The 23,989-nt window shown below is 41.0% G+C and overlaps 1 protein-coding gene and 2 long non-coding RNA genes across 3 annotated transcripts; 1 reads left to right on the plus strand and 2 right to left on the minus strand.

The window, feature by feature from the left end:
• Positions 1–323: 323 nt before the first annotated feature.
• On the minus strand, positions 324–23,423 carry NDFIP1 (Nedd4 family interacting protein 1). Its single transcript, XM_083487931.1, has 8 exons — positions 22,945–23,423; positions 11,222–11,309; positions 10,047–10,177; positions 9,772–9,859; positions 9,170–9,294; positions 7,192–7,258; positions 5,108–5,213; positions 324–1,281 (listed from the first exon to the last, which is right to left on the minus strand). The coding sequence occupies exons 1-7, from the start codon at positions 23,011–23,013 to the stop codon at positions 5,110–5,112; spliced, it is 672 nt and encodes a 223-aa protein (XP_083344057.1). The 5' UTR covers positions 23,014–23,423; the 3' UTR covers positions 324–1,281; positions 5,108–5,109.
• LOC310699688 lies at positions 9,301–11,171 on the plus strand. The gene is made up of 2 exons (XR_014522203.1): positions 9,301–9,652; positions 10,697–11,171. It is a non-coding gene; the product is annotated as an uncharacterized lncRNA (long non-coding RNA).
• On the minus strand, positions 19,324–22,935 carry LOC310699687. Its single transcript, XR_014522202.1, has 2 exons — positions 20,219–22,935; positions 19,324–20,174 (listed from the first exon to the last, which is right to left on the minus strand). It is a non-coding gene; the product is annotated as an uncharacterized lncRNA (long non-coding RNA).
• Positions 23,424–23,989: the final 566 nt, after the last annotated feature.

Consider the following 23,989-nt stretch of genomic DNA (forward strand, 5'->3'; position numbering starts at 1 on the left):
TGCCTGGGGTTAGTCAGGAAAAGTTTGTGTCTTCTTTGGCAACTTCTCCCTAGAAAGGCCCAATGTTCCCAAATAGAGGGATCCACAAAGGAAGTCAAAGTGTTTAGGGCAATGAAACACAAATAACTAAGAATGGAGTGACTTCAAAGACAGTAGAGTGGAATGCCCCACTCAGTAAGGAAATCATAGCAAAATAGTTATTATTTGGCTGCTACCATCATGTCTATGTAACTCAGTTGCCATGAATTTACGGGGAATTTACACTGAAGAAAAAAAATAGGCACCCATGTAAACACTGATGTACAGCAAAAAGAAAGCCCTAGTAATATAAGTGACATTTATTAACATTCTGCTATATTTACAGTTTTAACATAATAAAACTCTGAATTACTGCTTTGCAGAAATCACACAAGTGCACATTAATCTATATTTGAATGCACCAGAAATTAGAAAAGCAAGAAGTACAGCTATGTTAGGAACCATTTCAAGTTCTAAAGTCAACAAAAATGGCGATGTGCTTTCTGATTTTATGCACTGCATTATCAAATTATTTTAGGTGCTTTCGCATTTTATACACCACATTATCAAATTCTTTGAATTTGATACCACCAACATATACTATGAGAGTTCCTACCCAAAAAGTGTGCAGTACAACAGTAAGAAATACTGAATACATACTACCAAGAGTTAATACTTGTACCAGCTTCTTAATGCTCTTTCACTACTATGCCTTAAAAACATCCACATGGTACATGTAGATTTTATTTCCAGGTTGTTTTCATTTTATTTTAACAACAAATACATACTATGTGCAGAAATACAGTCAAAACAAATTTCTAAAGTTCCAAGAACACCCCTTCACAATGGCCAGCATTATTACTTATCTTACACTAAGAAAACATATTCAAAGTTCAATTTTAAGGAGAACAAAAAGCAAGACTGACCCCTTCTGGCTGCAGGGCAATAGCTCATGCTATTTAAAGAACTACAAATACTATATAAGGCATTATTAGTAACATCACAGACTTGATTGCAAGAGCCGTTTCAAACATTAGCCACTAATGATTCAATGATTACAGGAGTTCTGCATTAAACTATTAAAATTTTACATCTAGAAACAAATAGAAAGAAATGCTTCTTTTTTCCAACAGTACTTCATTCATTTTAAAGCGGGTGATTATTATTTTTCCTTCTGTGTTGAGAGTCTTGATTTATTTCCTGCAGGTGTCCACTTAAGGGAGAACTCATCAATGCAGGAAAATGTTGCCAGAAAACATCAGTCTGAAAAGAGCAAAAGCACAGTTACTATTTTAGCTAAGAGAAGGATGTTTACAATCTTAGAATATGTTTTTCATACGCAAATGCACAACTGTTCACTAGTTTTTGAATCCTTTGTTTCTAGTTCCCACCTTGCCTGTTACATTTAATTCTGACCTCATTCCTGTGCCTCTGTGACTGATGAACAAAATGTACACGGTCAAACTTTATTTCTGGTATGGCACAGGAACAGAGGTACAATAAATTCCAACCCTATTCCTCCCACCCACACACACAAAAAACCTAACCGGGGATGGAGGGGGGGGGGAGAGAAATCTTCTTGATTACATGAGTTTAAGTTTAGAATTAAAATACTTTAAACTAGCAGAATCACCCAGAATCTGGACCACATCAAAAGCATACACCCGTGTGTGTGTGTGTGTGTGTGTGTGTGTGTGTGTACGTGTGAGTGTCATAGTTTGTGTCTCTAAGAGCTACATAATTAGGACTGAAGAGCAAAAAAGAGGACAGGCCAAGCTGCTGCCAGTCCGAGCTGGGGAAAGAAGTTGGTGGGTGAAGGTGGGCGTGGTCACTGTGCCCACATGCCTCTTTCCCCGGCTTGGGCTGGCAGCAGCCGCGGCCTGCAGAGCAGCCCAAGCTGCCCTCCAACTACGAGTCCAAACAACCCCCCCAACATTTCCTTTGAAATGTAAAAGTCCACTCAGATGGGCATGTTGCCCCCCCCCAAAAGAGGTTTTTCCCAGACATATGGTATCCCTAGCATAATGGGGGGGGAGAGAATCAGTAAATTTTCATTATCAAGCAATTTTTATACCTTTTTAAAAGATTAAGATTGGTAACGATATGCTAGATTTTACCATCCAGTTTAAATAGCTCCAAAAGGAACCATTCACAGGCAAAGGGCGGCACTGTTGTTCATACGTGGCTGCTCACTGTTCCCCCTCCTGCGCTAGGCTGGGTAACGTTTATACAAATTAACGCTAAGCACACCTCTTAGCAGTGTTCTTGCTTAGGCTGTAGGAGGATGTGGGCAGAGTAACCAACTATTACAAGAAACAACATTTTCTTGTCATCAGGGCCACAGGCCTTTTAAAGTTCTCAGGGAATTTAAGAAGATAGAAGAAGAAGAAGAAGAAGAAGAAGAAGAAGAAGAAGAAGAAGAAGAAGAAGAAGAAGAAGAAGAACCTCCAAGAGTGTAAATGGTAAAAACAAGGACAAGTGCTGAACTGGTGTTTTGTTCACAAATTACAGTAGCAGTACATTTATTTCCGATAGACAGGAATCTGAAAGCCCTGCTGATCTTATGGATATGAAACAAAAAAATAAGGAAATTGGCTTTTGCCAACAGGCTTTTGGGAACGGACTGCTCCTAATGAGAGGGCTGTTTTATTATAATTATTTGTATGGTTTTAATAAGATTTTATATATATATGTGTGTGTGTGTGTGTGTGTGTGTGTAGAGAGAGAATGAAAGAGAGAGTTTTAATTCTATCAATGTTTAATTGTTTTTAAATTATTCTTATTTCTATGTTTTTAGTTTTCTTTTTATCTGTAAGCCACCTTGAGTCCCTGTCAGGGAAAAAGGTGGGGAGGGGTATATGGGGGGAGGAGTTATTAGAATACACTGCTTTGTGCTGTTAAGCAAGAATTAAGAGAGGCTGGGTGATTTTGTGTATGAACAAGGACAGACTAGACATAGGAAGCATGCAATCCTGTGGCTGGCTCCTAAGCCCTTAACTATGGTTACATATGCACCAGCCAACGGCCTCCCCCATGAGCACAAGGTCAAGCCTCCCATTCTACTTAAGATTACTTTCAAGTAAGCCCCATGGAACTGAGTCAGACTTACTTCAGGGTAAACATGCCCAGGATTATACTGCACTTCAAATAACTAGTCATCTTTCTAGTCCTGTGAAATTTGTTATAAAGAACCAAGCAGCTTCAACGTATTATTTCTTATTACCTTTCAATTCCCCCTTTCCTTGAAGGAGCTCAAAGATCTGTACATGGCTCTCCCAATTTTATTCTGTACTTACAACAGCCCCGTGAGGTAGGATAGGCTAAGAAGATAACGATTCCTCCTCTTCCCCCCCCCAAAAAAAGTTGCATGAAAAAGCTACATTCAGATAAAAATTATATTTAATGGTTCCAGCAAGAGCAAAAGAACAAGAGTGGCCTACTAGTTAATGGTGTTTCTAACATTGGAACTGAGAAAAAAAAACATAGGAGCAGGGAAGTTTGTAATTCAGTGTGAATTTCAGATCCAAAAGGACTACAGAGGACACCACAAACCTTACTAAGGAAGTAAAGAAACCCTAACCACAGAGCGTTTCTCTTTTTTTAAATAGCTTTTCCAGCTCAAATGTTCTAATGTGGTGGGTGCCAACTGCGTTTCTTACATGGCCCATGTCATGATGGTGGTTGGGTTTGGTTTTTTTAAGTGTCCCACCACTGCTAAAGAAATCTTCTTTCTGTGTGTGGTCCAGCCATGTATCTCATTAACTACTGGAAGGAAAGGCAAACCTTTTACAGCTTGTGCGGTTGCTGGCCAGCTAAAAAGAAAAGTGGAAAGGGAAAGCTAAGGTTCCGTTTTATAGGATGCATGCTTAATAACATCCAGTTGAAACTTTCATTTTTCCACTACTGTCCTGGACAGAAAATCTCCAGGTTTCTCCAGGGTAACAGTTTCTATGGAATGGCAAGGGCATGTCTTTCAAATATTTTGAACTAAGTACAGTACTCTTTTCTCAGCTTCTAGGCCCTTCTAACCCAGCACTCAACATCTGCTTGGCAGGTGCATACAGAGATTCCCACATCAAATTTTGTGGTGTCTAGGGCAGGGCAATAATTGGTTTTCAATATCACAATATATCACCAGTTAAACATTGTGATATATCACAATATCTGAAATAAGGAAAGAACTACGCAGAGGCAAATAGGACAATGTCCTGGCAACTGCTACTACTTACGGGTCAAAAACTGATAAATGATGATATTATCAATCACCTCATGGCCACTTTCAGCAGCAGGCAAGCCAAAATGCATCCATATGAGACTTTTGGTTTTGGGCTTGGCTACCAAATGGTGGACAATCCAAAGTACAGTGATGAGTCATAGTGAATACAAATAATCTGGAATCTATTGTGGCATAAGCTTTCATGGACTAGAATCCACTGTATCCCATGCCTTCCTTGGGTTTTGCTCCACCATTTAAGATCCTAGACTCTAAAAAGGCTACCGCTCTAGCAATTCTTGATCTGGGAGACCAGGGCTCGAATTCCCACTCACCCATGATGCCCACTGGGAGACCTTGGGCCAGTTCATATCTCTCAGCCTAACATACCTCACAGGTTTGTTGTGTGGTTGAAATGGGGAGGAGAACCATGTAAAGCAACTTGAGCAACTTGGAAGAAAAGGTGATATATAAATGTAATAAAATAAATAAACTCAAGGGTTTCCTGTAAGACACTACCCAGATTCCAGGAAAAAGGAAATGAAAGCAATGTTGTCATATGTGTCCTTTCAAATTGGTATAATTTAGTATAATTTAATATTAAATTGGTATAACTGGTATTAAATTGGTATAATTTAATACCAATTTACCAATTAGTGCACATTAGAAGTTGGAGGAAGTGACTTCTACTGAAATCAATGGGACTTCAAAACGTGTCTAGGATCATAACAGCAAATGGTGCTCTACAAATAAAATAAATCAGCCACTCTTATTTGGTGAACAACACTGAAGACGGTATATAGGGTGTGGGATGTCCTGCTTTTTAAATCAAGCAAAGAAACACAAAGAATTAAAGTAGATTCCCCAGAGAATTACCTTTAGTAAATAAAGAGAACTCTAGTCCTGGGAAGAGTGGAAAATGTATCTGGCATCTTCCGAACCTTTGCATAATTGATAAATCCTCTGAGGAACAGGAGAAACCCTAACAAAAAATAACAGAGTTATATTTCACCTACACATCTTCCATTCTTCTGAAAGGCAAGGTTCATTCCTACAATTGCTTCCCTCTCGTTTAACCAGTTATTGATCCACAGGATTACCCATTCTCTTATCCAATCACTGCTACACTTACCCAGGAACCTGCAGTGAAGGACTTTCTCAAAATGTTTTCGGATGTCTAACCATATATCTTCTGAACCACTTATATGTTTGTTGATACTCTCAAAGAATTGAAAAAGTTGCTAAACTGGACTTCCCTTTATAGAATGAAAAACTTGTTCTTTTATTTGCTTAATAATTCCAGCTTCAAAATGACTTTTAACCAACTTTAGAAAAAAGGTTAGCATGACAGGGTCTGTTATTTCTTCAGTTCCCCTTCCCTCTCAGTCCCTTCTTTTTTTTTCTTTTTTTTTTTTGAGGAAGGGGATATCATATTGGTTACCTTCCAATCCTCTGATAAGGATCAGGTGGCCATGATCAGAAGCACATTTGTACATCTTTGGCTAATGTACCTTTCATTCCTCTCATCAGGAGGCTGAGTTTAATGACATGGTATACTGTCATTGGAAATTCAGCAGTTTCAATTTTGAGCAAAAGTTCTTGGGTTCACACTATCTGGACCTACTATGGCTTATGGTTATGAACCTTGCATGCTCCACACACTGTTTTGAGTGAGAGAATATATTGAAAGTTTCCATGCCCTGTTTAGAAGAAAGTACATCCAAACCTGGCAAAGGGTGGTTTGTTCAAACCATGCTTTGTTAATGAGTCACAAACAACCCAGGTTTTAATGCAATGACAAACAACAGTTTCTTACAAATCAGAAAAGGAAGTTTTAAATCTCACCACTCCATGCATAGTGGGGAAGGGGAAGTGAACCTGAGGCTCATGTTTGTACCCATGGGAGCATCTCTGCGTCCCCCTTTAATTTTCCTTTCACAACTCTGTTGTCCAAAGTTCCTATTGCTTCCCTGGCTAGTTCCTTGTTCCTGATGTAGTTGAAGAAATATTTGTTTTCATGCCTTTACCAACTTTCTCCTCATTTTCCCCCTTTTCTTGCTTGACACATTTATTTGCTGGAATTAGGAATAATTTTTGTTCTCATTTTGGCAAGACTTCTTCTTTTTAAGGGAAGCTTTCTTGCCTTTTATGGTTTTCTTCACACTATTATTTAACCACACAGCTATCATCATGAACTCGTTTCTAAATCTGTGGTGTTCATTTTTCTAAGCCTGTTATAAATACATTCCTCCCAGCTTCCCGAGAGGATCTGACCCACCACTGACAGATTTACTCCGTTTTGAAAAAGCCACTCTTCCTAAATAGTTAACATCACTAATGTTTTTTCCAAGTCAATGAGGGCTAAACTGTGATCCAACAGACCTGTGGAAGAAATTTCCCACTTTTTTTTCTTCTTTATTTCAAAAAGTCAGGTGTGGATGCCAATTTGATCACAGAGGGTATTTAATTCTTTCCTCCTGTGTTGTTTTAAGAACTGAACAAAAGCCCTGCTGGATCAAACGAAAGGCCCATCTGTCCTCATAGTGCCCAGATGCCTATGGGAAGTTTGCAAGCAGGATCTGAGCACTACATTATCCCCCCCCCCCCGATTACCATGACTCCCAGAGTTGCTATTATCCTTCAGGGGTGAGGAGAGACAGATACAGCACTGTACCTGTCATTTTCCACAGTCAAACAAGGTTGTGGGTTTCTTATTGCAAAGAATGAAATGTCCACTAGATGGCAGGATTCCTTGAAAGGAACATCTCAGAAATCTGCCAAAGTTCTCTCAAGTGGCCAGCATAGGAACTAACCTAAAAGACTGGCAGAAAAGCCCCTTTCTGAAATCAACATTAAAAATACACTACAATCATTGTTACAAGAAAGGAATAACAACTAGATATGAGCAGGTTCATGCACAATTCCTAAGGTAAAAACTGAAATGAACGTTTAACACTTACCTAACACAAGGAACACCCACCACAACCAGTACTGACCATCAAAGTAACCAGGAAAATAGGTGGAGAACTAAAAAAAAAAAGTGGGGGGGAGAATAAGGTCAATCAGTATGTAGTTGCAGGATTTTTGCACTGGTATTTTGTTACTAGCAGCAGTTATTGCCAGATAAATTACTGCTATTGCACACATTTCTTCTGTAAACTGTTTAGTATAATAATTAAGCAGTATGTAAATTTTGTAAAATTATACACACACTCCACCAGTAACTCAGGGTTAAGCTCCTAAATCTCTGCAAAAATTAATACTGCATGGTGAAAGGACATGATCCAAAAAATCTCTATGTGAAGAGGTAAATCTCCAGATACACACAAGCACTTCTTGTTGCAATGGTCTGGGATGTATGCTAACAAGGTCAGACTTAATCCAGACAAGACAGAGTCCTTTTGGCCAGTAGGAAAGCTAATCTCAGAACCTGTTCTGGATGAGGAATTCTAAGGTGGCAGGTGATGTGAAAGAGCTTCTTTGCCTGAGATCCATAAGAGCGGCTGTAAATCAAGAATCCACAATACTGTGCTTAATGGCCAAAAACAGAAAGCTCCTGCGTGTGCAAAATGCAACTACTGAAATACAAAAGACTGTACAATTAAGGACCAAACATGAGTTCTCTGGCTTCTAAAATCAAAAATCAATTCAATCACATTTTTTTCTTGCACATCCTCAAACTATCGCCACCCTGACACAAACCAGTCCATGAACTGCATACAGAATGTGTTGGGTGACTTCACTGCAACACCAATAACTTCCAGCGGGGAATATAAGCTTTGCAGACAGTAAATCCTTTCAGCCACTCAAATCATTGCTTCTACATAGGCATTTTCTCTTCTATCTCCACTTCAGAAATTAAAAGGTACAAGGCCAGTGAAATTCTAAATAAGCGCCACTTAACAAACAGCTACGTTATACACATGTAGTTTTATCTATCCAACAACAGGCAAGTCTGGCTTTATTAAGCCATGCTGTGATTCAAGAAACCTACACACACACACACACACACACACACACACACACACACACACATTTTTAACTGGTTCTCAAACCGTGCCAGTAACTTTTACAGTGGTGCCCCGCAAGACGAATGCCTCGCAAGACAAAAAACTCGCTAGACGAAAGGTTTTTTCATTCGTGATTTGCCTCGCAAGACGAATTCCCCTATGGGCTTGCTTCGCAAGACGAAAACGTCTTGCGACTTTGTTAAACCGTTTAAACCGTGCTTCGCAAGAAGAAAAATTCGCTAGACGGCAAAAATTGCGGAACGAATTAATTTCGTCTTGCGGGGCACCACTGTATTGCAGTTTTGAATAAAATCTAATCAATAAAATGGGCAGGTCATTTTGGCATACTGTAGCCAGTACTCCGAAGGGCATCTAGTCTCTCCTTACAGTTTTACATACATTAAAAATGGAAAGTTTACATCACAGAATTTGTTCGCTCCTCTACATCACCCTATCTAACCAATCTGTTCCCGCTATTTGTGGGAATACATTACACCAAACATGAGTGATTTTAGTATCCATGCCCTTTGAGACAACATTCACCTCACATAATTACACAGCGAAGTATTTCAGATATCTTTTTTTTCAATTACTCCTCAATGGAGCTGCCTTTTGGTAATATGAAGCTATGCAAATTAGCTGAAACAAGCACACTGTGCAAATCTGCATAATTTCCATTTCAAAAATCATGTTTGGTGGTTGCAAAGAGCATGGTGTTCAGAATTTCAGAATGCTTACACAGGGTTAGTAACTCAATGAAGATGCATTTTCTTCATGTAATAAAGACATATTCATATGCTTTGTACATGTTTTGTCTTTAGGACTTTCACAAAGGGAGGACTCACTGGGGAATTATTTGTTGCAATGCCTATCATACACAGATCACTCGCCTATTGATGCAGCCTTCTTTTTCCACTCCTCAACTTACCCTGACAATCAAGATCCACTTAATGAGAGACAGACCAAATCCAGAAATAGCCCCATATCTTCCTGCTGCTGAGGTAGTCAGGCAGAAAGAGAGAAAGAATCCAATCCAGTTGAAAAGGAATGCCACTAAGAAAAAAAATAGGGAGAATACAGCAATCACAATTGATTTCAATTTGTTCCAATTGTGGGCTTCATGGAGGCATCTCACTGGAAAACAGAGTGCTGGACTAGAGGGATCTTTGATCTGAACCAGCAATGCACTTCATATGTTTTTAAGCAGAAATGGTCACTCCGCCCTTCCATTTTTCTGAATGTTTCATTCCTAACTTTCCAATATAAAATGCATCCCAAGTAACGACAAATCCCTTCTCTGCCCAGAAACGGCTGGCTTGTCATAAAAGTTGCCCATCTGCACTAGCAAGGACAGCAACCACACCCCAAGCAGGCATGTAGCACACAATCAACATGGAAAATCAATATTCAGGTGAGACAGTCTACTATATGGACGAACCACCTCTTTGAAAAAAGAAAGTAAAATGCTAGTTCAATCATGTTAACAGTTCTGTCACAAAGATTCAGGTGTGTGTTTTTTAGTGTACTTACTGAAGAAAGTCAGCATGAAAATGCCGTCATTTCCTATCCTCAGCTGGTCAGTATCGTCAAAGTCATCCCGTGCCACAAAGTCCTCCTCCTAAGACAGAAATAATTCAAGGTGTGTAGCAAATGTCAGACAAACTAATTTACCGGCATTAGGTTTACAATACTTTCCCCCAAAAGAAAGCTAAAGTGCAGCTACCGTCAATGCTTACTCTTTCTTGAAAATCGCATGGTTGAGATACCATAACTAAAGGCACATGACACAAAATCATCACACTTACCCTCCCAGGAACTAAAGGTATGGTAGCTTCTGCCTTGGTTCTCTCTGCTTCATCGTAAGTAGGCAGGGTTGTGGCTACATTGTAAGACGGAGGATTAGGAAACCCAGCCTCATCTTTATAATCAAAATACACTGCGGGGAAATAGATAGGAGAGAGATAGGTTAATTATTAGAATACCTACATACTAAAAATTACAACCTAATATTTCTTCCTGATAATAAAAAAATAAGGATAGATGAAATGATTATAGTGCAAGTATCGTGTGTATGGCAGCAACCCAGCTTTATGGCACATAATGTGGCTAATCTGTGACCTTTCAGATGGCACTAGACTACAGCTGCCATCATTCCTGACCCCTCGCTAGGTTGGCTGGGGCAGATGGGAGTTGTAGTCCAACAGCATCTGGAAAGTCACTGATCAGCCACCCCTGCTCTATACCCTGCTCAGGTATAGAAATGGATAAAGCAGGATTCCTTGTGCACAACCTCGTCAGACAAATCAGTGTTAATTTGCTTTCCAAAATGCAAGGTTGTCAAGGCTAGGCTGATGTAAATGATGAACATAATCATATAATGAGTGTCACTTAGAAGTAGATTATGGTGTTTTGATTCATCTTATTAATTCTACACTGCATGCAAATATATTCCCAGGTGCCAATTTGAAACCCAGATGGCTTGGAACTTTGCAGGATGATCATAGCCTGTCATAACAGCTGAGCACAACCGAAGCATGTCTGCAGAATCCTCACAGATATAATGAAGACTTGGAGAAAGATGTACTCTGCAAGCAGCAAGGAATAATTATCCATGGTTTCAAAGTATGTTCAGAGGTGGCAACAGAATTTTTGGGTCCACAACACTACGTAGAGCAGACCAGTCACCCAGCTGCAAAAAACTCTCACTCTCCCTTTCCTGATACACACACCATTAGCATCAGGTTTTACAGCCACAAATGCAGTATAATATAAATTGGCAACAGAATGAAATGCTACCTTCCTCTCTATGCTAAGACAGAGCACTCAGGAATGTAAGATGAGCCAAGAAAGGTGGTTTATGAAATCACATTATTTTCCCATGAATTTATGTTGCCTGCACATAACTTTGCTATCCTTCCAACCATTAGCAATGATAATCAACTAATGAAAATCAGTGAGCATTTAAAAAATAAATAAATACCTGCGTTCTCCCCAGAAATGCTGCTGTAAGGTGGTGGGAAATCATTTACAATTTGCAGGTTCTCACAAGGCTCCTCCTCATTCTGCAACTAAACAGAGACATTTTTGGTTTTAACATGGCAAGGACAAGATGAAGAGTGCACATTTTTTATCTTAAAGGCATAGATAAAAAGAAGTCAGATTAATTTCAACTGTGGCGGCAGAAATTAGATGCCAACAGAGTATTCTTCCTATTAATAAACATACTTTAAAATGTTTTAAATGGTGTATAGATGTTTCATAAATTAAGAACATTTAATCAATGTTTTAAATCACGATTTAACTCCCCAGTTCCCCTCCCAGAAAATTTATATAACTGAGTCAAGATTCCAGTTTTAAAATTATACTTTTCCTAAACAAGAATGCATACTTTCTGGCTACTGTAGCAATTACATGTACTGATTTGCAACTCAACGGAGTCTTTATATAACATGGGAGCATAATCCAGAACATTTGACCAAACAGATCATGCATCTTTGTGCAACAGAATTGTGACCAAGGTACTTAGAAAAAGAAGTACAGTTAGTTCTCTTTGTACATTCGCAAGGATCCTGAGCAAGATCATATACTTGAAGTCTAAGTTTACAACCCTATGCATATTTATTTGAAAGTTAACTTCCACTGAATAAACTGGGACTTAGTAACATGCATAGAATGGAGCTGTAGGTATCCAGAATTGTTAAAAAGCAATGGCAAAACAATGTTTCTCCATGAGACAGAAAGTAAATGCCCATGCTGTTTGGTTGGTAAGGGTCACAAATATTCTACAACACTGATGAACTCAGATAGCTGGAGTAAAAGGTCATCCACAGATTTGTCTAAATAAATAAATATTGCCTCTATGGATCTGGGGAATTACAATACCGTATCTCCTGGATTATATGCCCACAACCATAGAAGGCAACGAATAGTGTGTAATTTCTCCCCATAGTTCTCTATTTTACATTCAGGAGGGAATGTTCTCTTTTACACTGAAGGGGCCCTTAGAGGAAAAGCTGTAGCTCAGTGGCCGAGCACATGCTTTGCATGAAAAACATCCCATGTTCTATGCCTGACATCTCCAGGTAGATGTGGGAAAGAAGACTCCTGGCCTGAAACACTGGATAACCACTAGCAGTCAGTGTTGACAATACTGAGCTAGGCTGACCAGCTCTGACTCAGTAGAAGGCAACTTCCTGAGTGCCCAAGTGCAGGTTTTAACTGCTGATTCAGATATAATTTCTGTTATGATGAAGAGCCTGTGTGAACTTTAATCCTGGGCACTCTCTCCCCTCTTCCTCCATATATGGAAGGAGGAGAACAAAAGCTTCCACTTTCATTTTAGAACTTTCCACAGCTCCCTGTTACATTCTAACTCAGGGAAGTGTTGTCTGTTCTAACTGCAGTGGTACTTCGGGTTAAGCACTTAATTCGTTCCGGAGGTCCGTACTTAACCTGAAACTGTTCTTAACCTGAAGCACCACTTTAGCTAATGGGGCCTCCTGCTGCTGCTGCAACGCTGGAGCACAATTTCTGTTCTTAACCTGAAGCAAAGTTCTTAACCTGAAGCAATATTTCTGGGTTAGCGGAGTCTGTAACCTGAAGCGTATGTAACTTGAAGCGTATGTAACCCAAGGCACCACTGTACAGCCTATATTGACTGCAATATTTAACAAAGGACCCAACATTTAGCGAGTAAGCAATTAAGGAGAAACAGAAATATAACTAGGACTCAATTCTCCTTGTGATTTGGTTAAAAGGTTAGGAGGGGACAGAAAATGATGTATATAAGTAAAAATACAGAATAGTAAGGGAGAGAGCTGAAGAGCTGTGGTTGAAGAATTGAAGAGAAAGAGCGAAGAGACCTAGATAGCTTTAAAGGATGCCAAGAGACCTAGAAACTCAACTATAGAGTATAAATTGTTAAGTATTGGCTTGGTTAGAAAAACAGTCTCTAGAATAGTTGGATGTGTTTATGTGTTTCTTTTTATATGCTCTTATAGGTAACTAAGCAAAATGCTAAACTAGTTTTCTTTTCTCTAAAATAGTTTTCCAAAAAATTATTTGTCTGATGCTTTACAAAAACTCTGAGGTAAAAGAAGTTTGTTTCGGTTGAGAACTTGTTATTCACCTCACACTTAAGTGCCATATGACTCTTCTCAATAAAGGCCCAATTAAAGAAAAATAGGAACTGCTTGGTGACAGTGGTGAAGGAGGGATGGGTTTGGTTGCCTCCCTTCCTTCTCAAGGTGCACACCAAAGCCTGTGACACCACAGGAGCAGTGAGCAGTCTGAGTCAACCATTCCTGGCATAAAGCAATTGTTTGCAGCAAGAATTGTGGAATGACTAGGCTGAAGTGGAAGGCCATGCCTCTCAAACTGCAAGCCTAGGGATGGTGTTTCCTTCCCCCTCTCAGCTTCCAGTTAACCCAGAAGAACATGGAAGACTGCTGCTAAGCTGGAAATCATCTCTACTTCCTGCACCACCCAAAAAGAGCAACGATGGTGTGGCAGAAAAATAAGGGAGGGGTGAAGAAGAAGAAGAAGAAGAAGAAGAAGAAGAGTTTGGATTTGATATCCCGCTTTATCACTACCAGAAGGAGTCTCAAAGCGGCTAACATTCTCCTTTCCCTTCCTCCCCCACAACAAGCACTCTGTGAGGTGAGTGGGGCTGAGAGACTTCAAAGAAGCGTGACTGGCCCAAGGTCACCCAGCAGCTGCATGTGGAGGAGCGGAGACGCGAACCCGGTTCCCCAGATTACGAGTCTATCGCTCTTAACCACTACACCACACTGGCTCACACTGGGTGAGAGGGGAAGGTGGTTGCAGATGGGAAATGGCAGACCAGGACTTGGCTTGCAGACCACCAGTTGCAATCATTAACTTTAGTCTATGGCTCTGATAGATGGCTATGAGGGACAGGAGTTATGGTACTGGAGCAGCTACATGTTGTATACATTTGCAAAAAAATGGACAGCCATTAGATAAATGAGAAGTGATTACTTTGAATATATTTCTGTGAACAGGAAGAAACAGTCAGAAGAACCTGTGAAAGAAGTGAGAATGAAATCTGAGGCCGTGCACGTAATGAAAGAAGAAATGCCACAGACATGGTTAAGGTATTTCCCCTAGAGAAATGGGAGAAGTGCTGCTTTTGCATTCTAGATGCAAGAAGGAAAGGCATGCTGGAGGCGAACGGGGTGGGGGTGGGGAGATCATTCAAGATTTAAGTGTCAACCCTGGGAAACCATTGAAAAGGTGACATAATAATATCAGATAGAAAGAATGACAGAATGAAGGAGGAGGAAAGATGGAAATTAACAACCAAGAAAACATGCTGACAATTCTGTTATGCAGAGTACAAGAAGTTTTTTTTTACTTTTTTATTCAAGCAAATTCCACCGATGCTGATAGTTATATGTGTGCATACACACGCACACACACACGGAGAAAATGAGAGTAAAATAATAGTGGTGTTGAATTATTGTTAATATGCTTCAATTTTGTTATTTTGCCATGATATTTATAATGCACCAAAGTCTAGGTAATTTAGATGCAATACATTTTTCAAAGTCCAGAAAGTTACATGGGCTCTCCTTACAGGCCCCTTCCTTCCTTCCTATTCAGTTGTTCTATTAAGAGGCAAGCTATAAATTCCAAGACTCAACATTACATCTTGCCAGCAACATGAAAATGATCCTCCTCTTAATGGACAAAGCACACAGCCTCTTTTTCAACAATGCCAGCCATCTAAAATCAGCTAAGTGCTTATTAGCACAGTAAAGATTCACATAGTAGGAAGATCATATCATACACTTTTACATGAACAAATGCTGCTCTAATAGCATAAAACTGGCCAGTTGTCACTTGCAATACGGTTTTATTTTTTGAGAATTAGCAACTGGATGGTGAGGAACACAGAAAGGTAGAAAATAAGGCCTGCTCAAAGTTTGGGGTAACCAGGATAATGACTGTTTTGTGTTTTTGCAACTGGTGAAGTGGGTTTACTTTAAAATGGAGGTGGCTAACCTTTTCTGCCCAAGGGTCAAGGCAACCCTTTCCAGAATCGCATGCCAGCGGAAATTGTGGCAAAATATCAGCACAGCACTCTCCTCCAACACCATAATTTTTATGTAAAAGTGCCCAATTACAAGAGATTCAAAAACAAAACTGGCTCTCTCTTTGTTTTTGTTATTTCTGTCAGTTAATAATGGCATGGCTAGAATCTACTTCTGATCTATACTACTGCAATATATTCTACTATCAGGTCTTCCCTTTCCATCTTTCTCCATTAACTTCTGATCAAAATCTGACCACCTGGTTAATGTAATGCCCATGTCACTATGATCACATTTCCTCGTTGTAATATTTTATTCATTGGCTCCAGGCAGCATTCAGTTTGACTTGCTACTTTTAAATGCTCCTCCTTACCTTTCTTTTCTTATCTCACATTAGTCCTGCTTTTTTCATTTGTTGCACACTCTTCTTTTTTCCATCTGCTTTATCTTTGCATGGGTTCTTTCTCAAACCCTGCTCATCCTCTCTTCTTCGCCATCACTGAGAGCAGCTCAGAGTGCTCCAAAAAAAGGAAGCAGCGCTCCAATTTGCTATAATGTTTCCCAAGTGCAGGTGATAACAAAAGGGCCATGAAACATTGGAACAGCTGCGCAGTGTTTTTCAACCTTGGGTCCCCAGATGATGTTGGACTACAACTCCTATCATCCCTGAGCTCTGGCCTTGCTAGCTAGGGATGATGGAAGTTGTAGTTCAACAACATCTGGGGACCCAAGGTAAAGAAAGGCTGGAAGAGTTCCTTCCTGTTTCTGGAGTGCTCTTTTCTGTTCCCAATGGTAGTTAAAATAACATCATAAAAGGGAAGGGTGCTTTGCTGTTGAGCACCCACAGAAAATTGTATTCAGGGCAGGAAGGCTGTCAAAAACATTATGATGGGTCAGATCAGGCACATGGGCCAGTAGTTAATTACGCTTCCTTTAAAACATGGAGATAGAGCAAAACAGACCATTCCTAAACCCCATCTGCTGAATCTAAGGGGTTAGGATTGGTTCAAAGTGACCCATCGGCCAGTGGGGAGGAGCACCATCAAAGGGAGGCACCTCCATTCACAGAAGCTCTGCAGGCATAAATTTACCACTGGCAGTACTTCTGCCAGAAGCAGGCCCTGAAACAAGGCATTCCAGCAGTAGAGGATGTCAGGAGTCAAATGAATCTGAAGGCCCTCTGCTTCTCCAAGAGGCTGCAAGATCCAGGCCCATCAACTATACCACTCTGGACCTGGTATAGTACCCCCACAAGCAAACAAAGAACCAATAAAAAAATCTCAATATAAAATAAACCAATGCAGGGAATTAAAAACAACAAGAAGAAAAACTACCAGAATGAAGAGAACACCCACCCAATCTCATTCCTTGGCCAGGACAAGTCACCAGGGCCTGGAAGGTGCTGGAATATCTGCAACTTCACTTTCCACTCACCTTGTTCTTAGGACTGATCTATAATCCTTCTAACTCAATATGAAAATGCGTAAATTTCTGAGTACATTTTTTTGCTAGGTACTCCTTAATTCTGATACTATTCATGACATTTTAAAACGATGTGCCCTTTTCATTAGGTATTTGCACCTCTTACTCTTATTCAAATTACTCAGATTAGAATGTGTAAACAAGCCTGTGATTGGTTTATTCTATTTTAATAGAAAATGGATACATGGTTCACTAGCCATTAGGATGCTTCTTTATTTGAAAAGAAAAAGGTCAGGCCATTACAATTTTCATATTCACATTCACAAAGCAATGTAGAAAGGGAAAACAAAACAAAACACAAACAACTGGCATTTGAACTTCAATTAAATTAGAAGAATGGTCAATATTTCCTAACCTATGTTTTTCTTTCATTCCTTCTAGTAAAAGCTAATCCATTATTCCTCAAGAGTTTTCACACAACAAACCTCTTATGCACATGCAACAGCAGAATCAATATAGGCATTACCTTACAACTGCTTATGTACATATCTAGAACAATGCAAGCCTTCATACCAAAACTATCAAAGAAAGCTGGAATATTAAACATAGGCTTCTATTTCTGAATTCTATTGCCTTAACTTGTGTACAAAAATTAATCATTGGTCCCAGAATGACAAATCATGAGAGCCTCTAGATTGCAGAGATACCACTCCTCAAATCTCATCCTGTTGCTATGGCAACATAGGGGAGTTCTCAAAGATCTCTACTAGGCATGTTTAAAATACACCATTAGCACTTCACAACAAAGCATGTAAAATACAACCCATGTATCTCAATCCATAGGAACGTAATGTATTATTACATCTGAGGATTACTGCCAGTCATTTCTTTATTGGCTCTAGCTTTCTGAACCATATATCCTCATCAATGTGCCTCTTCACTTTATGTCATAGCTGTATATGACTACATTTAGAAACATACCTGCTGAAGAGCAAGGTGATTTGCTCCAGTTTATGGACGCTACCTCCTGTAGGTGAGGCCGTATACATGATGCTGCCAATTAAGGATTATTAAATGACACAACAGGAAGACACACACATCAAACAGAGGCAGAAGTCACCTAGATTGTCATTTGTTCAATGCTGAAAGAAATGCAGGGTCACACCCACACGGTAAAAGCCTCATTTCACCAGTCCTACCCGCATCTTTTGTCATTTTCTAGCCGATGCCTTTCATTTTTCAACATACATTTATTCAGCCATTTTGAAACATCTAGGTACAGTGGTGCCCCGCAAGACGAATGCCTCACAAGACGAAAAACCCACTAGACGAAAGGGTTTTCAGTTTTTCGATGCGCTTCGCAAGACGAATTTCCCTATGGGCTTGCTTCACAAAACGAAAAAGTCTTGCAAGTCTTGCGATTTTTTTCGCTTTCCCCCCCTTTTTTCTAAGCCGCTAAGCCTTTAATAGCCTTTTAGCCGCTAAGCTGCTAAGCCTTTAATAGCCGCTAAACCGCTAATAGCGCTCATCCACTAATCCGCTAATAGGGTTGCTTCGCAAGACGAAAAAACCGCTAGACGAAGAGACTCGCGGAACGGATTAATTTCGTCTTGCGAGGCACCACCTCATCCCCAGATGTTGCCTCTACACTATTTTAAATCATTCCACATTATTACCTTCCAAATGATCTGTAAAGATCAGTTGCTTTCATATGTACTAAAACTGTTATGAAGTTTAAATGTGTACTATGCCAGTCACTGACAATAAGGAATTACATCCAAGCAAGTGAGTGGCAGAAGAGTGATGGCTTCATGTTCAGGATCCCAGTGTTGCCTGAGGAGACCTCAGATTCAGACACCTCATGAGTCAGTCTACTCTGTGAGGATATCTCAGCACACCCTTCTATGCTGCCTCAGCCTGAGGATGTGGGCCTCACATCAGTCCTGCACTCATTCTAGTTCTTTACACTTGCTCCAACTTGAACTTATCATTGACAAATCAAATTGGATATATAACCATTGTTATTGTTGTTATTTTAATTTCTATACCACCTTTCATCTGAGGATCACAGGGCAGTTTACAATATAAAAACACAAATATATGTAACATAGTAAAAAAAATAAAAATACCCCCACCCCACCCCAGTTTAAAAGGTCATTCCTGCTAGGATATTAACATATTAAATATCTACTACATTTTGAACGACAACCCTATGCATACCTACTTCACATGGGCCACAAGCATTCATAGGATTGTGGTGTAAGAACAGCATGTGTCTTCTTTGCGAGTACATCATTTTGGCAGGACTTTGTCATCTTGCAATCAAATGAGATCTAATTGCTCTACTCTGCTTGTAGTACACTATATTCTGGAATCACAAAATTCTGTAGAACTGGTTGATACTGAAATCTGAATTGTGAACACTGATGTTTAATTCCAGGGATGGGGGAACCTGCGGCTCTCCAGGAGTTGTTGGACTACAGTTCCCATCATTCCTGACGATTGGTCATGCTAGCTGGTGCTGTTGGGAGTTGGAGTCCAACAACCTCTGGAGGGCCACACATTTACAAAATCGCATTTGTGTTTTGTCCTTCCTTTTCCTTCATTTCTCTCTCTCTCTTTTCAGTGCAAGCTTTTATCAAGGCTCTGGTGGTTGGTAATCTTGATTGTATGATCTTTTAAAACACCATGGAAATTTGACTGTGCAACATTAAAAGGTTAAAATGGAAACTTACCATCAGCACACTGCATGTTTTTATAAAATAACTGAATTCAGTGTGGCTAATTCTATAATATGTTTAAGTTTTCAGAATAATCCTACCTGGTCTGGGGAGGGGCAATCAAGGCTGGGTGAACTGCCAAATCCCAAACCTTGCCAGGCTGATGCTGTGAAGGGCACATGACATTTTACCCCACACACCTACTGTCAACAGCTTTCTTTATTCAAGTTTTTTCATCCCATTGCATACCACAGGAGAGAAAATAAAGATCCAAAACCTCCTCTAATCAATCCCCAACATGTCTCCTTTTTCTCCTTTCCGCCACTGGAGAGAGACAGCTGCAGTTTTCTACAGTTGCAATGAATAGGCCTTCTACTCTTCCCAAGGAGGAGATTTCCAAAATCCCATTGCTCACCCTCAGGACACCCTGTGAGGGACCATAGGATTGTACCCTATATCACATTTACTTGGGCTTTTCATGCACCAGCAGCAAGTCCTTATTCACATTAATTTCTCCAGAAATTTTAGTAGGGTACATTTTACAACTGTTTTAAAAATTGTAATAAATTCGACAGGTAAGCATGATAGGAAAACAACTACAGGATAAGCAGTCCTATTTTTTCAAGCTTTGCTAAGTACCACTAATGAAAGAAGATAACACCCAATCAATTTTACTGTTATTGATTGTACAAATTGTAGAGCTTTTTTAACAGCCACAGAATATGAAATGTATAACCTGTTGGATCATTTTTAACAATAAAACTATATGTAATGCATAACCTCTTGGATCTTTTTTAACAACAATACAGTATGAACTGTATAAGCTGCAGATAAGTCAAACATCTTATTTCCACTTGAGAGGCCCAAATCTGAGGTACAACAGGGAAGTTGAAGAAACAGCTATACAAAATCAAAATCTGAAATATATACTATGAGGTGCTGCATGATTTGGTAGAAGATCTAGTGTAATGTAGTAGACATTGCTGGGAATTGGACATAGGTTCAAATTCCCATACAACCATAACACTCACTTGGTGACCTTAGATCAGTAACTAGCTCTCAGCATAACCTACATCACAGAGTTATTGTAAGAAAAAATTAAGAGGAAACTCCATGTATATTGCCAAGTTCCTTGAACAGAATATGCAAGTAACTAAAAAACAAAGTAGTCCAGAATGTTCACGTTCACAGATACTAATTATTGTTAGTAACTAATATTCTGTCCTGAAAATTTTAATATGTTTCCCTCACAAAGTGTAATGTTAGGACCATCATTTATGCTGGTGGTGGGCAATATGTAGTCTGGAGACTGTTCTCAGAATCCTAACAAATTAAATTTATAAATTCAAACTCAAATCCTCATCTGGTGAAGCATGGCTGAAAATATGGGGTGTGGGGACCTGTTTACAGAATTTGCAGAAATGAAATAAAAAGTAGAATACATTAATTAAATCTGAAAAATTCCATAATTTTGAGCATAGGGTGCTAACACAGCTAGCGCTCATATTAGGAGGGAAGAGCGCTTATCTCTCTTTCCAACAATGTCATCTAGTGCCAACAATCATGTGCTCTAACAAAATACCACACAACTAAGAGTGTTAAAAGGCCATGTGCTATCACAGAAATGCATGTCTTCTAGAGCTAATCATCAATCACTCATCAGACACATCTAAATTTTATGTCGCTGCAAGGAAGACAGAGTCATTTTTAGGCCTAGCATACTGTATGCTAAACTACATGTATAAGCATTAATTCCAAATAAAATAAATTTCCTCCCTCTAACTTGAGAAATCTAGCTTTGCTTGCAAGACTCCCTTCAATAGGGATCTGAAACTGCTGAGTAAGCACATTATGAGTAATTATTTGTTCAGCCCCCCAAAAATGTCCTCAAAAAGGCACTAATAGACGACCATTTGTTGCCTTGAAATTTTCAGTCCAGGAATAAACAGGGATAGGGTCAACTCAAAACATAAAAGCAACCGATTAAAACAAGAGTAAAATAAAAACAAAAAGCTGCATCATTATTTTTATATGTGGTTGTTAGTGGGAAGATACCCACTTACAGAAATCTCCCTGCTTCCATATATTTAGGTTGCAAACAAAGACTAACAACTATCATTTCTCCTTGGCTCCCACCAACTGCACTCAGGAAAGCATAAACAAAGGCATCCCAGTGAAAGTTTGGGCCTTTTCAGAGCACTAAATTTACTGAAGCACTGGAAATTCTGTAATTCCCATGAAGAGGAAATATGCTGCAAATGTATAACTATCCACGGAATGCCACCCCACCACCAATTCTTTTCTGCAAATGTCAACTTTTGCTTTTGCAAATTTAATCAAAATAGGAAGCTACTGTGTACTGATTCCACTGGTCAAACTAGTTCAGTATTGTCTTCAGAGTTTTGGACAGAAGAGACCTCGGAATTACAAACACAATCCCAAATGCTGGAATTCAAGAGTGTTTTGGGGTTTCCCAAGCCCGGGCCTTCAGCTGTTTTTGGACTACGACTCCCATGATCCCTTGCTAGCAAGACCAGTGGTCAGAGATGACGGGAACTGTAGTTCAAAACCAGCTGGAGGCCCAAGTTTGTAAAACCCTGGCACAAGGTGGGCTGGGAGGCTGTGTTTACATCTCAACATTGTGAACATTTAAGGATCATAGGAATGCATAACGCCCCTTAACCTAAAAACAACAAACGCCCGCAAACTGGTGCTGCTGGATTTTCACTGCTTACATTGGAAAACTCGGGATTGGCGAGCGAGGGGGGGTGGAGGTGACAAACGCCAGGATCGAATTGCTTTCAGGATCTTTTCATTGTACTCGATGTCAATTAATCCGGGATAACTACCAAGCCATCTCCACATCATTGGCAATCGAGGCTGGTTAAAATCCCCGTATAAAAAGCAAGTACACACTGAAAGGCCGGGGGGGGGCACTTATACCCCCTGCTACTCTGCCTTTAATGACCCGACTGTCGAGGGTGGGAATGAGAAGGCAGCCGGGCAACTCGTTGATCTTAAAAGCACCGTCCCTCCCCAGCAAAGCGAAGGGAGGCTTAACTTAGGGCCTCGTATCCCCGAGGAGCCCGGGAGCCAAAGGGCCTCCCCGCCGTCTTCTCATCGGGGCGGCTTCCGCTTCTGGCCTTCAGAAGCAAGGGGAGGGGGAACCGGGGTGGGCGATCCAAAGCAAGGGGGTGGGAAAACAAATGAAACGGCCCCGCAAATAAAGGGCCCAAGCAGCAGCAGCAGCAGCAGCTGGAGAGGGGGACCCTGTTCTGGAGCAGGTAGGGGAAAAAGCAAGATTAGGCCCGTGACGGGGGGGGGGGGGCAGAGAGCGATTCCCCCGCTCCTTCCGGGCTCGGCTTCCACGTCTTCAATGTGGATCGTAGACAACCAGCCTCTCCCCCCCCCCCCCAGTTCCCCACAAGCTCCTTCTTCGTTTCGCTTCCCGCGGCCTAAGAAGCCTCGGCGCTGCCGTGCTCCGTCTTGCCCAGCGCATTCCTCACCTGCTGGTATCGGCCGCCGCCGCTGCTAGGCTCGCCTGCTGCTGCTGTTGCCGCCGCCGCCGCCGCCATGGCGCTGGGCAAGAAGCGAGCGTGCTGAGTGAGGCGGGAGAGAATTAGCCTGGAGTGCCGGGCGCAGAGAGAGGGAGAGAGACCGGGCGGGGGCCCCGCTGGGGACGGTTCACGCGAACTCCCGTCCCCGAATGGGCGCTGCCGGGGCTGGACTTGGCCGAGGAGGAGGAGGAGGGCGGCAGCCAGCCAGCTAGGTCACTTGCTGCTGCTGCCGCTGCCTGCTGAAGCGCCAACCCCTTCTGGTCGCCGTCCTCCTCCCCTTCCTCCGTCACACTCCTCCTCCTCCAGGCCCCCTCGCCATCCCCGGCGCAGCAGCGCCTCCGACGGCCCTCGCGCCCGCTCTTTCCCCAGGCCGCGGCGCGAACCTTCCACACAAGAATCCCTAGCGGCTTCGTTTCTCCTCCTGGTTTCATTTGGACCGCAAGGACCGCGCAAAATCTCTCGCGGCTTTTCGCATCCCGTGAACTGATCGGATGCCAGTGTTCCTCCCTTGAGCTCGTTTTATCATCGCCATGAGGCGTGAGGAGAGTGTTTCGCCGCTGATCTTGAAATGCGGACAGTAATAACGACGACACCCTTCCTTGGGTCCAAGCAGTGCCGGATTTACCTATAAGCTAAACAAGCTATCGCTTAGGGCCCCACTCTCTTGGGGGCCCCAAAAAAAATTAAAGGGGGAAAAAACTGGATGTACATTTCCAAAATATAAGATAAAAAATAAAATAAAACCTACATACAGCAACAGTACCTATTAGGTACATAAATTACCATATAGCATATATTCAACACAAAAAAGCAACAATTTGTTGTTGACAAAGGACAGCTGGACATATAAAGGGTCCCACTACCTTCAGTAGCTTAGGGCCTCATCAAACCTAAATCCGGCCCTGGGTTCAAGTGATGGCCCCAGTGATGGAGCTTGCAGGAAACAGGCCCTTTAACTGAGGTGCATGGCAGCCACATTTGCTTGCCAGCGCCC

The sequence above is a fragment of the Podarcis liolepis genome (assembly GCF_965112155.1).
Source record: "Podarcis liolepis genome assembly, chromosome: 2".
Taxonomy (NCBI): Eukaryota; Metazoa; Chordata; class Lepidosauria; order Squamata; family Lacertidae; genus Podarcis; species Podarcis liolepis.